Here is a 22,748-nt window from a genome sequence, read left to right on the forward strand (position 1 = left end):
CTATGTCCATAGTGTATGCTGTGTACTAGATCAAATCCATTACTGATGTTATTTAACACAGCAACATTGTATCAGGTGACATTTATCAATGGATATAAGTGAATTTTTCAAACAATTAAAAAAAACTTGATCCATATTTCCATTGATTTCTAAACTTTTTTTGTGGAAAAAATCCTTCAAAATTTAGTTTAATTTTAGACATATAAAAGCTGAAACAAAAAATTAGGGAAATAGGAATTATAATTCTTTATGTAGGAAGTCTCCAAAAATGAATGGATTATATTCTAAAGGGTCTTTGATAAGTCAGTTACTTGAAATTCATTTTTTCCCCCATTAGAAACAGTATGTTAAACATTGTCATGAAATCTGAACCTGAGTCAGTAGCTGAATGTTCGGAAAATAGAATAGTTTGGTCAGGGCCCTTGCCTTGGGTATGGTTGGGTGTGGTTCAGCATCCTTTGTAAGCAAATTGTGTGTGTGTGGAGTTAGTGTGCATGTGCACCAATGTATCTTTTTAGTTTTGTTGCTGAACATGTGTTCTTCAAGGGGAGAAGTAGAGAGAGACAGAGAGAGAGAAAGGAGACAGAGAGGGAGAAAGTAGAGAGTAGAAAGAGAGTAGAGAGTAGTTTCAGTGAAGCAGGCGGGTGGGCATCTGCCTTGGGTGTCTGCCTGGTGCAGCCATGCTTTCCAACCTAGGCTTCCAAGGACCTTTTGGCTGGTTACCTAGCTCATAGACCTGCATGTAGGGGTCTGGTGACCCAGCCTGGTGTGTGAGGGGTCTGGGGACCCAGCCTGGTGTGTGAAGGGTTTGTGACCCAGTCTGTGAATGGGCTTCAGGGGTCTGTGAGCTCCAGACCCAGCCCTAGCTCAACAATCAGCCCAGTCAGCAGGACTACCGGCAGGTAAAAGAGCCTGACAACTAGTGTGGTCATGTAGCTAGACAATTGGTGTTATGAACAGGATTAAGAGTGCGACAATTGGCACTGTGAACAGGATGCTGACGTTAGCCCCTAGCTCCACACTGAAGTAGAGAGTTCTCGATTTTTCTGGCTATTTTAGAGTCAGCTCTGAGCTGCAGAAGCCAGAGACCTTTTGGAGCTTTGAGATCCCCACTGCATATCTTTGCTATATATTCTACTTCTCTGGCAGCTGATTTAATCTTTCATAGAATTTCATGCCTTATCACCAAAATTCTGAAGCATTTGTCAATAGATATTTATATGATCAATTACTAAAGATATTATATGTAAATCTCATAGACTGTGTAATTGTGACTCTTGAAAATATTCTGTATTCTTGGTACTGGTAGGCCCTTAGTGCTGAGGAAGAATTATCATGTATTTATCTACTTGACATAAGTTTTAGGGCCGGCCCGTGGCTCACTCGGGAGAGTGCGGTGCTGATAACACCAAGGCCCCGGGTTCGGATCCCATATACGGATGGCTGGTTCGCTCACTGGCTGAGCGTGGTGCTGACAACACCAAGTCAAGGGTTAAGATCCCCTTACCGGTCATCTTTAAAAAAAAAAAAAAAAAAAAAAATGACATAAGTTTTACACTGATTCTAGTTTAGGGACAAGCTACAACTATTCAGATAATTGAGTTAAAAGGATTTAATAGACCTCAGAAGTAGGGGAATTTAGTTTAACACAAGATGTGCTAGAGTCTCTTGTGATAGTAATTCAGACATTTACAGCAATAACTTCTAAAGTTAAAGTAATAATATTTTTCCTTTGGACTAATTCAGTCCAAGTAATTTGGAAATGGAAAAGTAGGAAATCTTGCTTTTGTCAGCTTGAGGAAAAAGAGGAATGTGAAGATTAGCTGTGTATTTCAATATTTTAGGTTTCCAAAGTCTAATTTTTGAATTTTTGCTTTATAACTAAAACAGTTTTTAAAAAGCTTGGTTGTTTTGTAAAATTTATGCTGTTGCATGTTCATGAGAATTCAAAAAATAAATTCTTGATTTGAATTAAGCCATTCAAAAGTGTTTTTTAAAAATGTTTATTCTTACAGCATTTCTTAAAGCCCAATGAATCATAGCCATATTAGATTATATACTTCCAAAGACAAGGACTGTGATTTATTCATCTTGGTTTTCCCTTAGAATTTAGCACATTACCTGGCATACAGAAGGCTATGAGTAGGTATTTTTTGAATGAATTAATCTGTGAAGAAGTGTATCCAACTAGTTTTCTGTTCCTTTTCAATTAGTTGATTAAAAAAAAAACAGAAAAAGATAAACTGAAATTATTTAAATTGTTTTCTTACAGAAATAATTACATTTATTTCCAAAATGTGAAGAAATAGGTAACAGTTGAAGATTAATGTCACTTAGCATTTGAAAAGTCAGATTTACTAAAACATACATTATGAGGTGATTATTCATTTTTATGAAAGGATACTTAAAAAATTATTTGTAATTTATTAATTCATCAGATTTCTTCAAGTAGTAAATGCTTAATACAGTCACCATTTTATTTATTAAGTTTGGGTTTATTCAGGAATGAACCAGTTATGTAGAGTGAGTTACATGTGATATCAAACATATTAATCTTAACAGTTGAGCTTTTATGGAAAAAAGATTAAATATGTATACATTTAATTTAATGAAATCCACCCTAATAGTAGGTATCTTTATTTTATAGAAAGGAAAACTGAGACGTAACTTGCTATCCTGTCTGGAGTCACATGGTGAGTTTAGAGATCAAAATTAGATCCAAGAATTTCTGAATCCCGTTTCATGTTTCAATATTTGGTGTTACTTAAAGTGACTCATAAAATTGACTGATGTCATGTGTCAGTACTTAGGTGACAATTTACAGAAAGTCAACTCTGCAACTTGATGGGCGACAACCCTTTCCAACCAAAAAGTAAGTGTTGCTGCCAGGACTTATACTAGTGTGTGTGGCTTTTGTATAATTTTGCTTCAGGAGAAAAGATGAATGGTGGAAGACATTTTCTTAAAAATAACACTTAAAATTGTTAGAGTAACAAATGCTCACATACAAACAAATAATGTAAATTAAAAAGTGAGTAAAATAGAAATGAAGTGTTTTCTTCCTGTTACCAGAGAAAAGTACTATTATCAGTTTGGTATACATAATTACATATGTTTCTTCTATGCATAGGCAAAAAATAAATTATTTGTAAAAAAGATTATAAAGCTGTTATGTGTCTTTTGAATTTTTTTCCTGAACAGTATATCCTGGATATATTAACAATGGCAGTGGTCTGTTAAAAAGAAGGAGAAAGATCTTTGTATACCGTATTAGTTTGCTAGGGCAGCCATAAAAGTGCCACAGACTGAGTGGTTTATACGATGGAAATTTATTTTCTCACAGTTCTTGAGGCTAGAAGTCCAAGATTAAAGTGTTGGTAGGATTGGTTTCTTCTGGGGGCCATGAGAGAAGGGCACCAGGCCTTTCTCCTTGGCTTGTAGATGGCCATCTTTTTATGTCTTCAACATGGTCTTCCCTCTACATATATCTGTGTTGTAACCTTTTCTTCTATTAAGGACACCAGTTATATTGGTTTAGGGCCCACCCTTGTAACCTCATTTTAACTTAGTTACATCTAAAGACTCTATCTCCAAATATGGTCACATTCTGAGGTAGTGAGGGTTAGTACTTCAGCACATGAATTTTGGGGAAACACAGTTCAGCACATAACAAATACCAACTGGTTATAAATAATACTTTTATTATCGGTATACAATGGGTCTTGCCTAGTCCATAGATTATTTTATACTGTGTGCCTACTGCCCATCTAATGTATAGGGGGAAATATACTCCCAGTAACTCCCGTTAACCTTGGACATTCAAAATTAAGACACCTGAAATAGTGAGCACTTTGAGATCATATATGTTAAATCTTGAATTGCATGGTATAGACTTGTCAGTGTAGTTCAGAATTTGAAGGAAAGTAAAATCTAACAGTTTATTGAAGTTATTAAAACGAGTTAGGAGAGGCAGGGAATTAATATTCTGTTGAGTATCTGTTTGAAGTTAGATACTTTATATGGCATTTTTTGAATCTATATAATACTTATATTAAGGAGGTACCATACTTACAGATGAGGAAAATAGGTTCAATTTCTCCAGAATCACATGATTAGAAATGGTTCAGTGAAATTTTGAATTCTTCAATTTGATGTCAAGTCCGTGCTCGTTTTACTCTGGAATAGAATGATGTAGAGAAAGGACATTCTAGGCAGAAGAAATGGTATACCTAATAGCTCTGAGGTACAAAATGAGGGTGGTGTTTCAAATTTTGAAAATATGCAAATGCTAAGCTGTGACTTGCCAATGAAAATTAGTATTTTAAATTCTTTGACTTGAATAACTCTGTAATTAGTAATGGTACAATTTAGAAAAGAAAGGGGTAAGTTTATGATGTTGATGACATTTGGGAAAATGGGAAGATTTTTTTTTTTAAACTAGGTGGACTGCTAAACATTTAAATAACATTAGACCTGGAAATGACTTGTGAGGAGGGAAATGTTTAATAATTTTATAAAAGAATGGCACCTAATTGTTAAGGTATTTCCTTTGTATGCCATCCCCAAAGCATTGTTTCGATTAGTGTCTTTTAAGGTAATGGTAAAACATTGTGTTAATTTTGAGTCAAAAGTAGAAATGGCATTACTTTAATAATAAAAATTGTCTTTAGAAATAACTGCATTTAAGTGATAAATTAAAGATTATTGTCTAAGCTGGATCTTGGAGGTTTTTATTTCTTTTGTAGTCATCCCCATCTTACTCCATATATCTAGTTAAGGACCTCTGGTATCCGTCTCCGTGGCTATTACTTTAGTTTAGGTTCTCAATACTATTTTTTCTTCCTTCCCTATCTCCCTTCTTCCTTCTGCTCTTCCTCCTCCATTACAGCTTAAAAGCAATTAACGCATAATTTAAAAAGTCAAATAATCTGAAAAGGCTTTAAATGTCTTTACCAAAATTTCTTGAAGAGTGCTTATGTGCTGTTTGTCACTTCATTAGTTTTAACCATTTCCTAATAATATTCTATCATGGGAGATGAAGATTTTGGCTTTCTTACGGCTACCCCTTCCCTCCAAGTATCTCCCAGTGTAGTTATTGTCTCAATTTTTGGGTAAAGCGATATTTGATATTTTCATTATGATGACCAATATAAATATTCACTAATGAGCATAGCAGTTTGCTCATATTGTTCACTAATGAGCACATATATATGTAATAGCATATTAAGAAGATACCTGTTCTCCTTACTCTTTTTTTTTTTCTTACTTTGGTTTATCCTGCAATTAATCAATTTTTATTTTTTCATTTGCTAAGTTTTATTAAAATCTATAGCCAAGTATTCCCACACCCTTCAGTAGCCTCTCAATTTAATTTTCTATATAGTAAAAACTGTCAGGTAATCTAAAGTTTACTTTTTAATCATCTCTTCTTTGGTTTCCCAGAGACATTCCTCCTGAAGTACTTATTCTCCTGATCCTGTCTCAACTGGTTGTTCTCTAGGCCTACTGAACTTCTGTTGTCTTGGGACTTTGTATTTTGTTGAAAGCCATGTTTTCTGTTTCCTTTGTCTTCCTGTTTTTTGAGTGTCTCATGTTTTGGTGGATTTCCTGAGAAATGGTATGTGGGAGGTAACTGTTGTGTGATCTTGCTGGCCATTATTATGTCCTCATGCTTGATGAAAAGTTTGAATGGGTATAGAATTCTAGGTTGGAAATTAATTTTAGTAAGAATTTTTAAAGTATTATTTTACCATCTTCTCGCTTCTGTTATTATTCTCAGTCTTTTGTATATGATCTGTTCCTGCCCCTGCCCTGCGCCCTGCATATCTTTGGGTATGTTTTTTCTCTCTATTGTTCTGAAGTTTCATGATGGTATGTCTTGGTGTAACATTCTTTTGGATCACTATGCTGGTGCTAGTAGGACCATTCAACCCAGAGTTCTGTGTCTTTCCATCTAGGAAATTTTCTTGCATCATTTCTTTGATAACCTACCCCCACCTTTTTTTCTATTTTCTTTCTGAAAATTTTGTTGGATTAATGTTGTACCTTTGAAACTGATTTTCTAACAGTCTTTTCTATTTAGTTTGCATATTTTTCTTTTTTAGTTCCACTTCTGGGGACATTTACTCAACTTAGCTTTTGATTTTTTACTGAATATAAAAACTTTGGCTATCATATATTTTTAATCCTATTTTTTGTTTTCTGAGTACTACTTTTTATAACATTTTTTCTTGTCTTATATCTCTACACTGATTTATTTTCTCTATTTTTTGTTTGTTTTCTGCATTATCTCTTTTTTTAAGAATCCTTTTAGTTTTATTGTTTTTTGGTTTTAGATAGGAGGTTTTCCTAAAATTTCTGGTGCTTATTAGTTGTCTGTTCATATTTAAAGTGAGGCATTAAAATGCTTCCTAGAAGCTCTTTGTATTTTGTCAGAACTTATAAGATGGTGGTATTTACTATATGTACTACTTTGATCAGTTTCTTCAGGTAAGAAATGTCTAATTTGCCCTGGATAGAGTATGCCTCACTTATTTCCTGTATTGTAGTCTAGTATCTCCTCCATGCTTTGCTCTGTGCCTGGCATTCCTGTATCTGGTTCTGTTTTCTAATTTGTCTCCCATCTGTTTCCTCTTATTCTTAGTTTATATCCCTTTTGTTGATACTTTTTTTAAAAAAGTAATTGTTAGGTATAATCCTTTTAAACATAATCATAATCATAATCATATTCCAGGTATATGACTGAAACTCACTTTGACTGGATTTGACTGTTCCTAAATTTTCTGTCCACTTAAATGACTAATGTCATCCATTATCTATGTAAATTTTACGTTTATATCTTAGAGAGTGAGCTCTGAGTTTCTCATTGTTGCTACCATGTACTGACTACAAATATCAATTCAGAAATTGATATTAGGAGTATTAAAGTAATAGGAGTATGATATCTTAAATATCATAGTATAAAATGTATTACAAAAATGTTTTTATCTCTTTCTTGAAAATAAGGTTTGCTTCTCTCCTTTTGAAAATTAGATAATTCAAAAATGGCAGAACTCTTTATGGAATGTGAAGAAGAAGAGCTGGAACCATGGCAGAAAAAAGTAAAGGAGGTTGAGGATGATGATGATGATGAGCCAATCTTTGTTGGAGAAATATCAAGTTCAAAACCAGCAATATCAAGTAAGCATTTACTTTTAGTGAAGCCAAGCTTTGTAAGGTATTGTTTCTAATGTGAACTTGTGAGCTGTTTTATAGGTACTTGGGGTCCTTGTTCTACTTAAGAAGTTAGGGATGAGAGATTGGGTGCGAGGCCAGTAAGAACTTGAGAATCAGGATGGGGATGTGATTGGGGACTTGAGGATAGAGGTAAGAGGTTAAATATCAGATGTGAGAAAAGAGAAATGGGCTAAGTTTAGCTGGTGGCATTGGAGCATCTTCTGTGATTGGAAATTATAATTTTTAGTGGAGCCAAATAACCTATTTATCTGTTTGTTCATTTTTCTTTTTTATCACTTAAACCCCGAAGTAGAAAAAAGAAAGGATTTGGAATGCTTTGCTTAAAATTTTAGAATATACTAAATAAGTTTGTGGTGGTCTCTTTAAATTAGTACACTTAAATCCTTATGTCTTTCTAGTAAAACACCTCAGTTCCTTTGTGGATTATTGGCTTTCAGTTAGAGTAATTGGACTTGATATTATTATGATGTTAAAGCAAAGATACCCATGACGCTTGTTAAAATGCCCACTAAAAAATGTATAATAAAGTGCAAAGAAATAATGTACCAATTTCAGGGAGAAAGAGAAAATAGATCCTTTCCCATTTCATTTACATTTTTGTTTGTTTGAAGCCAGCTGAATTCACCAAAGAATGTAATTTACCCAGCCAGTATACTAGTGTTTTCTTACTTACCATGGCAATGCTTAAAAGTGTGATTAGGAGACTACTTTAAAATTTTTGGAAAGACTTGTTCTTGCTTCTGTTGCCTCTGTATTTGGAATGACGCTTTTATTGAGTTTTTAAAGAGGGAGAATAATTTAAACAATTGAATTTTCAATACCATGTCCTATGGCAGATTGGTAATCTCTCATGGAGTGCTAAGTAGAGTGCCATTTGGATTATAAAATGAATTTGGCATGCTTTATGGTGATAATGGAACATAATAAATATTATATTCTCTTAATTATTGTTTCCTAGTCACTGATTATTTTATACTGGAATATTATTATATTGGAAAATTGTTATTCAAAAATCTCTTATTGAAAACATGACAGTTAAGATTCAAGTTGAATATATACTGATTGTAGATAACTTTTAACAGTATTCAAGTAGAACAATGTATCTTAGTTTTAAAATAATTCTATCAAGAAGAGAATTGATCCCAGTAGAATTTCTTTTCTGAAGTTATAATGAAGAATTTAAGTGATTTTAGTGTTGTTTTAAGGTAAGCCATAAAATATTTTAACATACGGAATATGAGTTAATTGTTTGTATAGAACTATCAGAAAGGAAGGTAGAAACTGTTTTGTCAGTTACAACCACTAAACAGTACTTTAGCAATAGTTCTTTGATGGTTTGAATAAGTGTTGAATCTTGAATTTCTGAGTGAAAATAGTGTCAAGTTGTTAGAGCAGAGTTTCTTCAGTAAGACTCTTGTAATGCTTAATTATATAGAGAGCATACTGCATTGACATTATCAGGAAACAACTGTACTTTTGTGTGAACCTTTACTTTATAAAATTAGTTAATAGGGTCTGGTTCTTTTCTACTGAGAGGAAAAAAAGGGAAAATTTTGTGAGGGTTGGTGGGGGTTTTTTTCTTTGCTTTTTCCTTTTACTTAGCAGAATTTTTAGGCAAATCCTCACTCTTCCAAATTTTAGTTTGATTCCTGAATAAGCTAGAAGTTACAGAGTTCACATAGGTGCAAGAGTGAGGAATTTAAAACTGTTCCTCAAAGTCATGTTAGGCTCGGATTGATTTCTGGTGCGGTGGTAGATTTGAAACCCCTTAACTTATAAGATACTGTGGTAAACTGTAGGTTCAATTTAGTCTGCAATCTCTGATAGTTTCCCTTTCAGAACTCAAAAGTAATGATAGATAATCCAGTGATTCTCTGTAATGAAACTTCAAGGCTTTCAGAGGTGTGAATAGAATATGGAGGTTGAGCAAATGTTTGGTTTTGAGTCATAGGAACTCAAGTGTATGTACAACCCTGTAATCATTCAAAGAAAGATGTATAATTCAGCTGTAGGTTTTTATAAATATAGATTTGAAGAATTTTTACTGTGTGGACTATTTCTTTGCCATGCAGAATATATTGACTATGTATAGTCAGATTTATCATTCTTTTACTTCTTTGGCTTCGATTTTGAGTTGCAATGAGAAACATTGTTCTTATTCTATAAAATAATTAAACTGGGTAGGCTGGCTGGTTAGCTCAGTTGTTTAGAACATGGTGTTGATGACACCAACATCCAGGGTTTGATGATTGGCCAGCTGCCAGAAAAAATATATAATTACCTTTCATAGAAAGACAAATATTACATGATCTCATTCATATATGGAATCTTAAAAAAAAAAAAAAGTGGTTCTAATAGAAGTAGACAGTAGATTAATGGTTGCCAGAGGCCAGGTAGAGAGGGCTGGTGGGTAGTGGAGTTGGGAGGAGAAGTGGTGGGCTAATGGGTACAAAACTATGCTACCTACCCTAAGTGAATCATTGTGCAGTATATGCATGTATTGAAACAACACACTGTGCCTCATAAGTATGTACAAGTAAATGTTAAAATACAAAAATTAAATTAGAAAAAAAGAAAATTCAAGAAAAAAAAATTCTTAAGCCTGGCAATCTTGTTTCTTTTGTTTCTTTAGTAGATAAAGATGTATGTGTTTAAAATTAACTGTATTCTGAAATCAGTGATAGCTTATGTACTCCTTCCAGGAATCTGATTGTTTTCAACTCATGATTTCTATTCTCTTAGTGTATATTTCATTCGAACAATGAATTTTAAAATAAATATAATTTTTTATAGATATTTTGAACAGAGTTAATCCCAGCTCGTATTCAAGGGGAATAAAGAATGGCGCCCTCAGTCGAGGTACAGTACTATTATGCTATTTTAATTTTAAAGTGAAAAATTTTGATAAAATTGATTATATAGAAATATATTCAATATATTGTGTAATTTTATAACACAGGTATTACTGCTGCATTCAAGCCTACAAGTCAGCACTACACGAACCCAACATCAAATCCAGTTGCTGCCTCACCAGTAAATTTTCATCCTGAATCTAGATCTTCAGATAGTTCTGTTATTGTTCAGCCTTTTTCTAAACCTGTAAGTGTTTCTGAAACTACACAGTCAGCTCAGGGATACATTGGATATTATTTACCAATATCAACCATTCCCAGTTAAAATTCTGTCAATGGTATAGTCATCCAGTAGAAGCATAATTGGCATCAGAAAATTTCACTATCTTTATTATAGCTCAGCCAGCACTCAAAAGTAATAAATGCAGGAACTAACTAACCAATCCGTTAATAAGTAAGGTAATATGCTTAAATTAAATAGGTGCAGAATTGAAAACTATGCTATCAAAACATGAAAAAAGTATAGTCAGTAATGAATATTGTATAATGGCAAAATATGTAAGATTGCAAAGTAGGCCAGGTGTTCTTAATTGGGAAAATTATTGAGAGGCCATTGTAGCTTTTTGTTCTGAATACATGCCTTCCTAGTTCAAAAAACCTTAACAAAAAGTAATAGATAATGGTAACAGTTAGCATTTATTGAGCTGTTAGTATGTATAAGACTTTGTGCTAAGTGCTGTACATAAATCTCATTTAATTCTTAAACATTGCTATAAAGTAGGCACTGTTATCATCCCCATTATATAGTTAAGGAAAGTGAAGTTCACAGAGGTTAGTTATATGGTTCACGCAAGATCATATAGCTGGCAAGATGATAAATCTGGGATTTCAATCCAGGTTAATCCATAGTTTATATGTATATACATGCGTGCATACCTATATGTTGTGGATAAATGTATGCTTGTAAAAAAATGAAACTAATTGCCTTAGTTAACAGAGTATGGTTTCCAGTCCGCTGGTGTTTCCTAAGACTTTTCAGGGGTTTGGGAGGCATCATAATCAAAGACATTATTTGCCTTTTCCACTGTGTAGATACTTGGACTGATGCAAAAGCAATGGTAGGTAAGCTGCTGGTGCCTTCGTGTGAATCAAGGAAGTGGCACCAAACTGTACTAGTGATTTTTGTGTTAGTCACCCACCATACACTCACAGTAAAAAATCTTCCAGTTATACTGTTTACTTGATGAAGTACTAATTTTTTTTTTAACTCTATCCTTGAATATACATCTTTTTAAATATTCTATGTGATGAAATGGGTACTATGCATAAAGTGCTTCTGTGTCTGATGTGTGATGGTTGTCTTGAGGGAAAGTACTTGTGTGATTGAATCGTGAAGTAAATTACCTGCTTTAAAAAAAATATATAGAAGACCATTTTTATTTGAAAGAATGACTGATAAACCATGGTATATTAGTTAATTTCTGTGTATCAATATTACTGCAGACTTACATGGCTTCAAACAACCCACACTTATCTCACAGTCTCACAGTTTCTGTGGGTCAGAAGTGAAGTTATGGCTTAGCTGATGCCCTGCTTTAGGGTCTTATAAAGCTGCATCTAAGATGTGGTCCCTGAAGTTAGTCTCATCTGAAGTTCTACTGAGAAAGTATCTGTTTCCAAGTTCATGTGGTTGTTGGCAGCATTCAGTTCCTTAAGGGTTGTCAGACTGAGAGTCTCAGTATCTCGTTGGCTTTTGGTTGGCTTGTTGCAAGGTGGGTCTCCCGTGCATGGCTGCTTACTTCCTCAAAGTTAGCAAGTGAGGGAGAGTCTTTAGCAAGATGTGTCATTATAGTTTAGGAAACATAATCATCTACACAAAATCACATATATTCTGTCATCTTTGCTGTATCCTTTTGGTTAGAAACAATTCAGAGGTCCTACCCATATTCGAGGGGAGGGAATCACACAGGACATAAATACCAGGAAGTAGGGATTGTAGAGGCCACTTTAGAGTCTGTCTGCCACACATAGTTATTCAGTCTTGGGTATTTGGCAAACATTTCCTCAAAACTGATCAAAGTGCAGCTGTCAAGGAAAACAACTGATAGTAGTATTTCTTGCCAATGATAAAATTGGAGCTTTCAAGTAAAAATTAGAATTTTGGAAAACAAGTATATGCCACCATGATCTTGACAGCTTCCCAATACTTCAGGGTTTTTCTGATAGATGGTGGTATTAATAAATATGATTTTTTTTTATATTGCATAATGAACTATGTCAACATTTGGAAGGTCTGCATAATTCAATGAAACCAGTATTTTCCAAATAATCAATGTATACATTACAAAATTATACATGGATAAAAGATCCATATAAAGTGTAAGAGGGACCATTGATTTTAATGAAGCAGAGTACAAAAAGCTCAGGGATATGGTTTCAGATTTCATATTGCAACCAACCTTTAAGAAAGTACCAACTGTTGAATTTTGGTATAGTATCAAAGTAGTAATTAAAATATTCCCTTTTTCAATTATATATTGCTCTGAAGCCAGTTTTTCTTTATGTTCTTCTACCAAAACTTTTGTCCTAGCAGATTGAAAGTAGAAACAGATAAGGGACTGTAGCAGTTTTTGATTCAGCTAGACATTTTAGAGATTTGCAAAAATGTATAACAGTGTGCCACTCTTCACGAATTTATGTGTGTGTTTGAAAGTCATTTTTCATAAAAATGTTATGTTAATCTGTAATGGGTTTATTATTGTTATTTAAAAATGAATAAATAAATATTTAAAATTTTTCTCTGATTAATTTCTAATACGGTAAATATCAATAGGTATAACCAACATAAACAAGAACTCTTTTTGGGCTCTGTAAATTTTAAATGTGTAAAGGGGTCCTAAAGCCAGAATTAGGGTACCACTGCCTTAGAGAAATAGTAAATTTTCCTTAAAATGTTTGTTCTTTAGACAATGAAGACAATAAGGGAAATGACTGAGTATGTTTTGGATCCTCTGAAGTTACACAGGCTATTTCTAATGTTTAAAAAAATGTAATAGGTGTTCCTAAAGTAAGATGGAAAGCTATCCAAAATGTAAAAATTCATTGCTATTAGTTGGAATCAGATTAACTCAGAGGTTTTTTCATGCTTATCATAAGCTGTTTGGCATTTGGGGAGAAAAAACTGGAAAAAGAAAACTTCATTATTTAATGCAGTTTGATAGATAAAAAATCTTTCCAATATTGGACCCAGGGAGAAATAAAAATAACAAAGCAAGGGGTGGTATCTTTAGTGTTATAAAAGTTAGAAACTAGACTCTCTTCTGACTCAGAATATTTTGTTTTGTGTGGATATAGTTTTGAAATCAAAGCACCTCAATTGGTGGTTCCCATTCCTGGGGTTCTTTTAAAAAGAGATTTTGTTAATTGGTCCGGGTGGAGCCTGGACATGATACATTTTTAAAAATTCTCCAAGTGATTCTATTGTGCAGTCAAGGTTAAGAATGACAGATATATTCTGGAATGAATTGAGAATTGTATTTAAGGGGCTTTTCTCTGAATTTTGGAAGCCACTGGTTTTAATAAATTATAATTAATAGTTTTTCATTTTATGTCATGTTTTGTGTGTGTGTGTTTTCACTTTTTTCATGGAATATCTTTGTATCTCGACATCTCTTCAGGTAGGCAGGGATGGGATATATTATCATCATCAGTATAGCTTAAGGGCATAGACTTTGTAATGAGTCTGACCTGAGTTCTAATTCTAGCTTTATCAGTAATAAGTGAGGCTGTATTGGGAGCCTTACTCAAACCACACCTAATCTTAGCTTACATATTTATAAAATGGTGGATAATATTAGGTTTTTATTAGTACTGTTGTACTAATAACTACTTGATATAATACGTGTACTGTGAAGAGCAAGTACATTTAAAACATACAGTTGTGGCTATTTCAGTTTGAAATGTGAGTAACTTGAAGCTTGGAAGTGACTTGTCCAAGATTACATAGTTAAATAAATGTCAGGTCTCCTGAATCCTAGTCTAATGCCTTTTCTACCCTTATTATTATATTTTCTGAACTGTTGTATAAGACATTAAAAATTTCCTGTTGAGAATTATTTTAACCAGTTATCTGTTGAATAACATGTTGCTTGCTCTTGAAGTTGTGGAACCAGAATTGTGTTTAATGGTGTTAACTTTATTTTACCTCTGTTAAATTTTGGAAAATGCAAGTGAATATTTTCTATTTTTTGTAAGTGCAAATATTTGGATAAAATATTTACCTTGAAGTAAGGGTGTGTTTGGTCACAGTTAAGTCATATGGCATTAGTAATTTTTTAAAAACTACATGTTAAGTCTCAAATGCCCGTATCTGCCTGTTAAGCCTCAAATTCTAGGAGTGGTTTGCGTTACTTCAATAACATTTTCATAACTTCTTAACAAATACATGTTAATAGAAAAGTTAGTAATAAAACAAAATTCTTAAAACTTAATCATTCTTCAATTTATAAGCACAAAACAAACGAAAAACCTTGTGTTTCTATTATGAAATCATATGCATTTTGGGGGGAAAGTTTCAAAAGAGAGGAGTACATCAATCAGGACCATACTGTATACGCAGATACATATTTCTCTTTTTTTACTGAACATTCTACTTGGAACATGTCATTGGATATTTCTCAACACGATGTTAATGGTTGCACGATAGTCTATCTAGCCATACCTTTATTGTTGGACATATAGGTTATGATTTTTTTGGTACTGTAAATAATTTTCCATTAAACATTTTCATTTTCTTACCATACATTATTGAAAGTGGAGTAATTGGCTCAAAGGATGTGAACCTTTTAAGGCCTTTGATAGCTACTGCCAAAATATTTTATGTAGAAGTATCATATCATAGTATAACCTTTACTTTGCCAATAGTAAATGTTATCATTACTTTTTAATTTTTAACTTTTTTATTCAAACTAATATTAGACTTTCAGAAAAAATAGTACAAAGAATTCCTATATACCTTCATCCAGTTTCCCCTGATATTAATATCTTATTTATCACAACCAGATAATTAACATTAACTAAACTATAGACCTTATTAGAATTTTACCAGTTTTTCCATTGATGTCCTTTTTCTTTCCCAGGATCCTATTCAGGATCCCACTTTGCAGTTATTTTGTTTTAGTTTTCTCGTATCTTGTACAGTTATTCATTCTTTTTTTTCTTTCATGACCATGACACTTCTAAAAGTAGTGGCCAGTTATTTTGTGGTAGATATTATCATCTTTAAAAGAATGCCAATTCTATGGTTAAACATTGCCCTCATTTTTATTTGCACTTTGACCAGTAAGTTGGAAAAAGATATTTTGTATGTAATGGTCATTTGTATTATACATTGTGGCTGATTATTGCTCCCCATCACCAAAACCTCCCTCCCTTCTCCCTCCCCCCCCAACAATGTCCTTTCTGTTTGCTTGTCGTATCAACTTCAAATAATTGTAGTTGTTATATCTTCTTCCCCCCCCCCGGTTTGTGTGTGTGTGTGTGTGTGTGTGTGTGTGTGTGTGTGTGTGTGTGAATTTATATATTAATTTTTAGCTCCCACCAATAAGTGAGAACATGTGGTATTTCTCTTTCTGTGGCTGACTTGTTTCACTTAATATAATTCTCTCAAGGTCCATCCATGTTGTTGCAAATGGCAGTATTTCATTCGTTTTTATAGCTGAGTAGTATTCCATTGTGTAGATGTACCACATTTGTATTTTGCTTTTGAATTGTCTCAGTTTATGTCCTTTGCCCATTTTTCTCTTAAAGTGGCTTTTTCCTTTTGATTTTCAAGCATTGATCTGAAAACTTTTGCTTGTTATATATTATGACATGCAGAATGATTCAGAAATCACCCTGAGAGCTTATTCTTCCCAGTGACTGATAATAGTATTGGAGTATTGTGTGTGTGTGTGTGTATCATTATACTTAATATTAGAGTATATATCCCTAAGTTGTACTGGCCACACATTTTGTAATTATTTATGCTAATATATATGTATGCTTACATATAAATTTATGCTGCCTTGTACTTGACCACGTTTTGATTCATCTCATATTTTTAACTTTTCTCTTGAGATCTTCCTGCTAGCTTGAAAACACCCTTTCTCCTGATGGAAGGGCTGAAACTAACTTTGAGCCTTAAAGCCTCCAGGAGTGGGGCAGCTGGCCTGATTACTTCTCTAAGTAGCTGCTATTCTAAATCCTATCTGCCTGGCGTTCTTATTTGTTCACCCTACTGACCAGGTTACTTTCATACTTGTATTTGACTTATGAGGAGGAGATTGCTTGGCCCAACACAGCTTTCTGTGGGATGATGGGAAGAGTGGGAGGCCCATACGTTCTTTTTCCTATCCATAGCTTATAAATTTCTTCAATAAATATGATTCCAAAATTCTAATTTGTGATATATTCATCCTTAATGCTGATGCACAATACAGCAGATTGATTCCCAGATTGTATGCCCTGATATTTTGGATGTGGGGTTTTAGAGGTATATAGAAGCTTTTAATTTTTGTAATCATGTCAATATGTTTTCTGTTTTTCTCCTTGCCTTTGCCCAAAGATTTTGCTATGTTCTATTATTTGCTCTTTGATGGGGGTATTGCATTTTTAGAAGCCCTCTAAAGTGTATCAGTCTTACTGATATAAAGTGGGTTTGTGTTTCTTTTGCTTTGAAAAAGTTGGACTAGAGTTTGTTCCCCCCATTTTAGCTAGCCAGGCAGGAATAAACAATTTCTATGTAATAGCTTGCTTTCAGTTTTAGTAGATGATAATTTTGGCAAAGTAGTAATTACCTTTATGTTTTTTTAAACTTATTAATAATTGAGTCATCAAAGGTTATTCTTAAAACATTGCATACAATTAAATTTACCCTTATACAAGTTTATGAAACAAAATAATTATAACTGTGTCGAATAAGTATAATATTCTTCCTTTGAAATATTTTAACAGGGTTATATAACGAACTCATCACGAGTAGTTTCTAATAATACTTCGGAGTTATTGTTTGATTTGACCCAGGATACAGGATTATCACATTACCAAGTGGGACCAACACTCACTATAGCAGGTTGGTTTTGTATTTTTTTTCACAAAAATTATAAAAAAAAATTTGATGAATATGCATGTGGAATTGACTTTCTGTTTTGAAGCCTACGACTCCGTTAAAAGAAAGTATTAATTTTTGTGGCCACTGGTATGAAAAAAATATATAGTTATAGTCATTTCTTAATTAGGTTAATGTCTTTTTATTCAATAGATGATTTCAATATGATAGTTAAGTACGATTATGTGACTATAAAGTAAAACTACAAAGTGGCCACAATAAATAAATTGTTATTTGTATGTAGTAAGTATTCAGTAATGCTCATTGAAGGAATAATGAAGTTTCTCTATTGAAGATTTAAAGTTCTTTGAGTGTGTACTATAATAGTTCTTCATAAACCTAAAATACATTAGTGTGCTATGAAATAATTTTATCTAATTGAAAAATTACCTGTAATCAAGGCAATTACTCTTTGTATATTAGCAATTTGTATGTATGTTAGATATATGACTAAATAGAGATGTACATGATTTTTTAGAATTTTTAGATTGTTTACTAACAAATCAGTATGGAGAATTTACTAAACCCTCTCCCAGTTTTTTCATAATAATACCAATGCTTAAGCTGTTTTTCTATTTTGGTAATATTTGGTTTGATATTTACTTCTCCAAGTGTCACTTACATACTTAATAAAAATCTAGTCAGTAAAATAGATAAGAACCAGTTAAGAAATGAGGAGAAAAATAGTTGTCATAAGTCTGATTTTACAAAGCACATGGACTTTATTCATAATAAAAGTCTGAATTCTTGAAACTTGAGTAAGTACAAACAATGATTCCTACTCTCCAAGTTTTCTACTGTAGAGAGCAAAACAAGACTTTTGCTTGAGCAGTAAGTACAGGATGATTTGGGAAATGTGGGTTTGAACCTGTTCTTAAAATTTGTGTAGTCTTTAAGTCATCTAACCTCTTTACACTTGTTTTCTTATATTGCTAAAATGGAGATTTTAATTTCTCTTGTATATTTCTTTCATTCTCTGTACATGGAACCAGCCATTTGCAGATATAATTTTAATTCTTGCTCTGCTTTACTCAGGCTTTTTTGATGCCCAAATAAGATAAGTGAAATATTTAAAAAATGCATTATAAGCTTTAGAACTTGACAACAAAGAGTTGTTATGCATGATATATGTACTATATGTTCAATAGCATGATTAACAGACTACTGTTTAGGGAGATTATGGGGGAGTTGGAGAAGATTCGATTTGAACTTGATTTTAAATGAGAATAGGATTTTTACTGGCAGAGATAGAGCTATTGAGGACAGGGAGCAGCACAAGCCAAACACAACAGAGATAAATAAAGGATAAGAATTTAAAACAAACACAGAGTGATTTTGTTTAACTTTGAGATTTCTTATCTTAAAAAATTCTTGTATTAAAACAGTCTATTTCTACCATCTAGCCTGTTACTTAATAAGTTGCTTAATTTCAGAATGCCAGCATTCATTGGTTTTTCAGGTGTCCTAAACATCTCACATGAATGCTAATGTGATTACATAGAATCTTTTCCATGAACCTGCATTACATCTATCAGTAGTCAAGTGCTTTGGAGATGGGGAAAAAATTATTTTTATGCTATCTCAAAGGATGAAACAGAGGAGCCAACTAGTATAATACTCTTATTTTCCTGGCATGTTTTTCCTTAATGAAAATCTGACAGGTGAATCTAAATTATATTTTTTTCCCTCCAAAGTGAGTTAAGATATATTTTGTTTGTAGTGATAATAGCTGTCATTTATTATTGAGTGCTTTCTATGTTCCAAGTATTTTGTTGGGTGCTTAAATACATTCTCTTATTTGATCCTTAAATCAGCTCTGTAAAATAAAATAAAATAAAGTATTATAACTTATTTTACAAAAAGGGAAACCGAGGCTCAGAGTAATTATTTAAATAGGCTGAGAATACATAGCTAGAGAATGACAGAGTGTGGATTTGAAGTTATCTTGTCTGACCTACAAGCCCAAAGTATGAGTATTTCTAATATATTCACCACTTCTCCTTTTAGTGTACAGTTGAGACTATTAATATGATGTGCAGTTTTAGAATCCTTTTGACAAAGTACAGTTGTGTGTCATTTTCAAAAAAGGACTTTGCCTGGCCTTACTATTGCCTAAATATCCCCATTTCTCTTGCAAATGCTGTAAATAAAGCTAAAATCCTTTAGATCCTTTAGCCTTAAGATAATGGTTTTCAAACAGCAAAGTATTTTTAGGAATGAAATCCCTATACAAATAAAATTTTATGCAGTAGTATAAAATGGAAAAGAGTTTTTATTTTTTATTTTTTATTTTTTTTGTCAGACATCCCCAAAGTATTCCCTAAAATGAATCCATTAAGCTCTGGGGAACATAGTATGAAAATCATTATACTAACACCTTGTATTATGGGCCCTTTTTCATATGGGTGAGTAAAGTATTACCATTCAAGATTAGTTGTTTCCACTTTGTACATAGCAATAAATGGGTAATTATTACCTAAAGCCTTCACTAGACCACTTCTCAGCTTGTTAGATGGGTAGAGAACTAACCTTTCATTAGACATTTTACGTTGTTAAATAAAAAAGCATCTTAAGGGTCTCTCTAAATTTTTGAAACAAAGAAAAATTATTTTTTTTGTTTTTTTAGAAACTCGGATGCATTCAGTGCACTTAAACATCTAAAGATAATTCACGTGTAGGAACTTCGTTCAAAGTATTCTCTGCTTTAATTTTTTTTTTTTGCTTGGGATATTTTGGTCTGGCTTCTTTTAAAGTGGCTATTTATATATATTTTTATTTGAAGCCGTATTTAGAATTTTCTTGCATAGAAAGATTATTTCTTGAATTATTTGAATACATGTATTCCATAATAAATGTTTAATTTCTTTACACCCTGAGAGTTTGGATTACATAAATTTTTATCATTATTTTCATTTGTATGATATGATCATACAATAATAATTTCTTTAATTTAGCTCCAAAGTATTTTACTCAGTTGTAAGCATTATTCTAAAATGTTTTAAAATATTTTCCCCACTATTTAAATCATTCTAGGAATGAAGGAAGGTTCATTTTTATCAAAACGTCCTTCTACTCTTGAAGTGAGCAGTGTTAATCCAAAAAAGCCTAAGCCCAGTGAAAGTGTTTCTGGAGCAAATTCTTCAGCTGTTTTCCCTCCAGTTAAATCTCCTTCGATGACATCTCCTCAGGCTATGCCATCAAAAGGTAAATATGAAATCTGGAATATAAAAAAGAAACTATAGTATTTATACATAAGTTTTAGAAATCTTTGTAAATTTAAAAGCTGTTATTAGGAGTTTTTTAAGGTTAAAAATTGATGAATTTGAATCATAAATGTTTTGAATTTTAGGTGCAGATACCTCATTGAATCAATCTAAAAGTGGAACACCTTTTCCAAGAGCTTGTCCAAAGTGCAATATTCATTTTAATCTTTTGGATCCTCTGAAAAATCACATGAAGGTAAAACTCTTTCAAAATTTAATTTCAAAAAATTTTGCAAGTCCCTAAAAATATTAATGATTGATTTACAGTAAATAATGGTTTGTTCAGATATTTAGACTAGAAATCTTATATTGGTATTTCCATGTAACAAGTAAAAATTTATAGTCATAATGATTATCTTCTTATAAGGTTTTAAAATTCCTTATGAATCATCAAATTTAAAAAATAAATTCACATATATTATAATGTATGCTTATTGTATTCTAATTTTAAACAAAAATAGGGGCTGGCCAGTTAGCTCAGTTGGTTAGAGCATGCTGCTGATAACACCAAGGTACAGTGTTTAATCCCTGTACTGGCCAGTCTCCCCACCCCCCAAAAAAAAGACTTCAAAAAAATATTGTATTAATCAGAAAATTTTATTTACTTGATCATTTTTCTTCAAACTTATAAAATGGGCATTTTGTTATGTATTTTATTTTTCATATAACTTAAAAATTCTGTTACCTTATTTTTATATCCATGCTAACGTGCATGTCACATTACACATGAAAATTCTGAGTTTTACTTTTTAATTTTCAGTGCTCAGACATAAACTTCAAATGGTGGAACATTTCACACAAAATAATTGTTTTAACTCCATCCAGAATATAGTTCGTGTAATTTTTATGAATTAATTTGAGTTTTTTATTGGAGCAGAAGGCTCTTGAATTTATGTTTTAAGAAATTTTCAAAGTACTAATGAAGAATGAGGTTTAGGTAACACATTAAATATTTTGGTAAATAGTACAGTATCCTGCTGTACTGTGTAAAGATAGTCTGTACTGTCTTTGCATGCCCTGTATAAATGGCAGGAAGTGGGAGGAGAGACAAGAAAAAAGACAGTGTAGATGATGTGAGGAAAAGAAGGAAGGAGAGAAGGGTGCAACGGCAAAGAAGTAACATAGGAAAAGTTCTTGCTCACTATTTCAGAGATTGACAAATTTTTATTGAAATTCAACATTTTACAAAAAACAGAAAAAATAAAGGAGTTTTAAAAAATTTCAGATACGGTCTCTTTATTCATGTGCAATGCTATAATTGTTCATTCACTACTTGCAGCTCCCAGAGTGTAACCCCTGATAAGTGCACTTTGTTCTTTGGTCTTATATGAGAATTATCTCGTACAAGTGCTTTAAATTTTTCTGCTCTTTGTAATGTTTTGATGAGATACTTGATGTTTTTTAATGTTTTGCATTATATAGATGGAGAGAGAAAAAAGAGCTATGTCCTTTAGTCATTTTTTAATTTAATTTGAGTAGGTCATGCAGTCACATGATTCAAAATTTAAAAGTCTAAAAAGGCATACAAATGAACGATCTTACCCCATCTCTTATTTTTCTCATTCCCAGTATGACTCCCAAAGAAAATATTTTTAAAAATTATTTTAATTTATCAATATACAATAGTTGATTTTCATGTCCCTTTACCCATTCCTCCTTTTCCTACCCCCCTCCCCCACATCAACATCATACCTGTTCACTTGTCTTAACAAGATCAAGGAATTGTTGTGATTGTTGTGTCTTCTTACCCCCTCCCCATTTGTTTGTATATTTACTTATTTATTTTTATTAGCTCCCACAAATAAGTGAAAACAAGTGGTATTTCTCTTTCTGTGCCTGGCTTATTTCACATTTCTCTAAGTCTGTCCATGTTGCTGTGAATGGTAGTACTTCATTTTTTTTTTTATAGCAGAGTACTATCCCATTGTGTAGATATACCACGTTTTCCTTATCCACTCATTCAGTGAAGGGCATTTAGGCTAGTTCCAACTCTTGGCAATTGTAAAAAGTGCTGCAATAAACATGGGAGTACAGGTATCTCTTCGACATGATGATTTCCATTCCTCTGGGTATATACCCAGCAGTGGAATAGCTGGGTCATATGGTAGATCTATCTGTAATTGTTTGAGGAACCTCCATACCATTTTCCATAAAGGCTGCACCATTTTGCAGTCCCATCAACAGTGTAGAAGGGTTCTTTTTTCTCCACATCCTTGCCAGCATTTGTCATTCTCAGTCTTTTGGATATTA

General features: G+C 32.7%; 1 protein-coding gene across 1 annotated transcript in view; it reads left to right on the forward strand.

Moving 5' to 3' along the window:
* Window positions 1–22,748, forward strand: part of ZNF280D (zinc finger protein 280D) — a 111,193-nt gene that overhangs the window by 25,278 nt on the left and 63,167 nt on the right. Inside the window, exons 2-9 of the mRNA XM_063090758.1 lie at window positions 2,648–2,693; window positions 2,811–2,872; window positions 7,033–7,179; window positions 10,030–10,095; window positions 10,196–10,335; window positions 17,082–17,199; window positions 20,269–20,439; window positions 20,585–20,694. Coding sequence (XP_062946828.1) covers window positions 2,845–2,872; window positions 7,033–7,179; window positions 10,030–10,095; window positions 10,196–10,335; window positions 17,082–17,199; window positions 20,269–20,439; window positions 20,585–20,694 — 780 coding nt within the window. The 5' untranslated portion in view covers window positions 2,648–2,693; window positions 2,811–2,844. The remainder of the gene's footprint in view (window positions 1–2,647; window positions 2,694–2,810; window positions 2,873–7,032; window positions 7,180–10,029; window positions 10,096–10,195; window positions 10,336–17,081; window positions 17,200–20,268; window positions 20,440–20,584; window positions 20,695–22,748) is intronic.

Source organism: Cynocephalus volans, chromosome 3 (genome assembly GCF_027409185.1).
Source record: "Cynocephalus volans isolate mCynVol1 chromosome 3, mCynVol1.pri, whole genome shotgun sequence".
Lineage (NCBI taxonomy): Eukaryota > Metazoa > Chordata > Mammalia > Dermoptera > Cynocephalidae > Cynocephalus > Cynocephalus volans.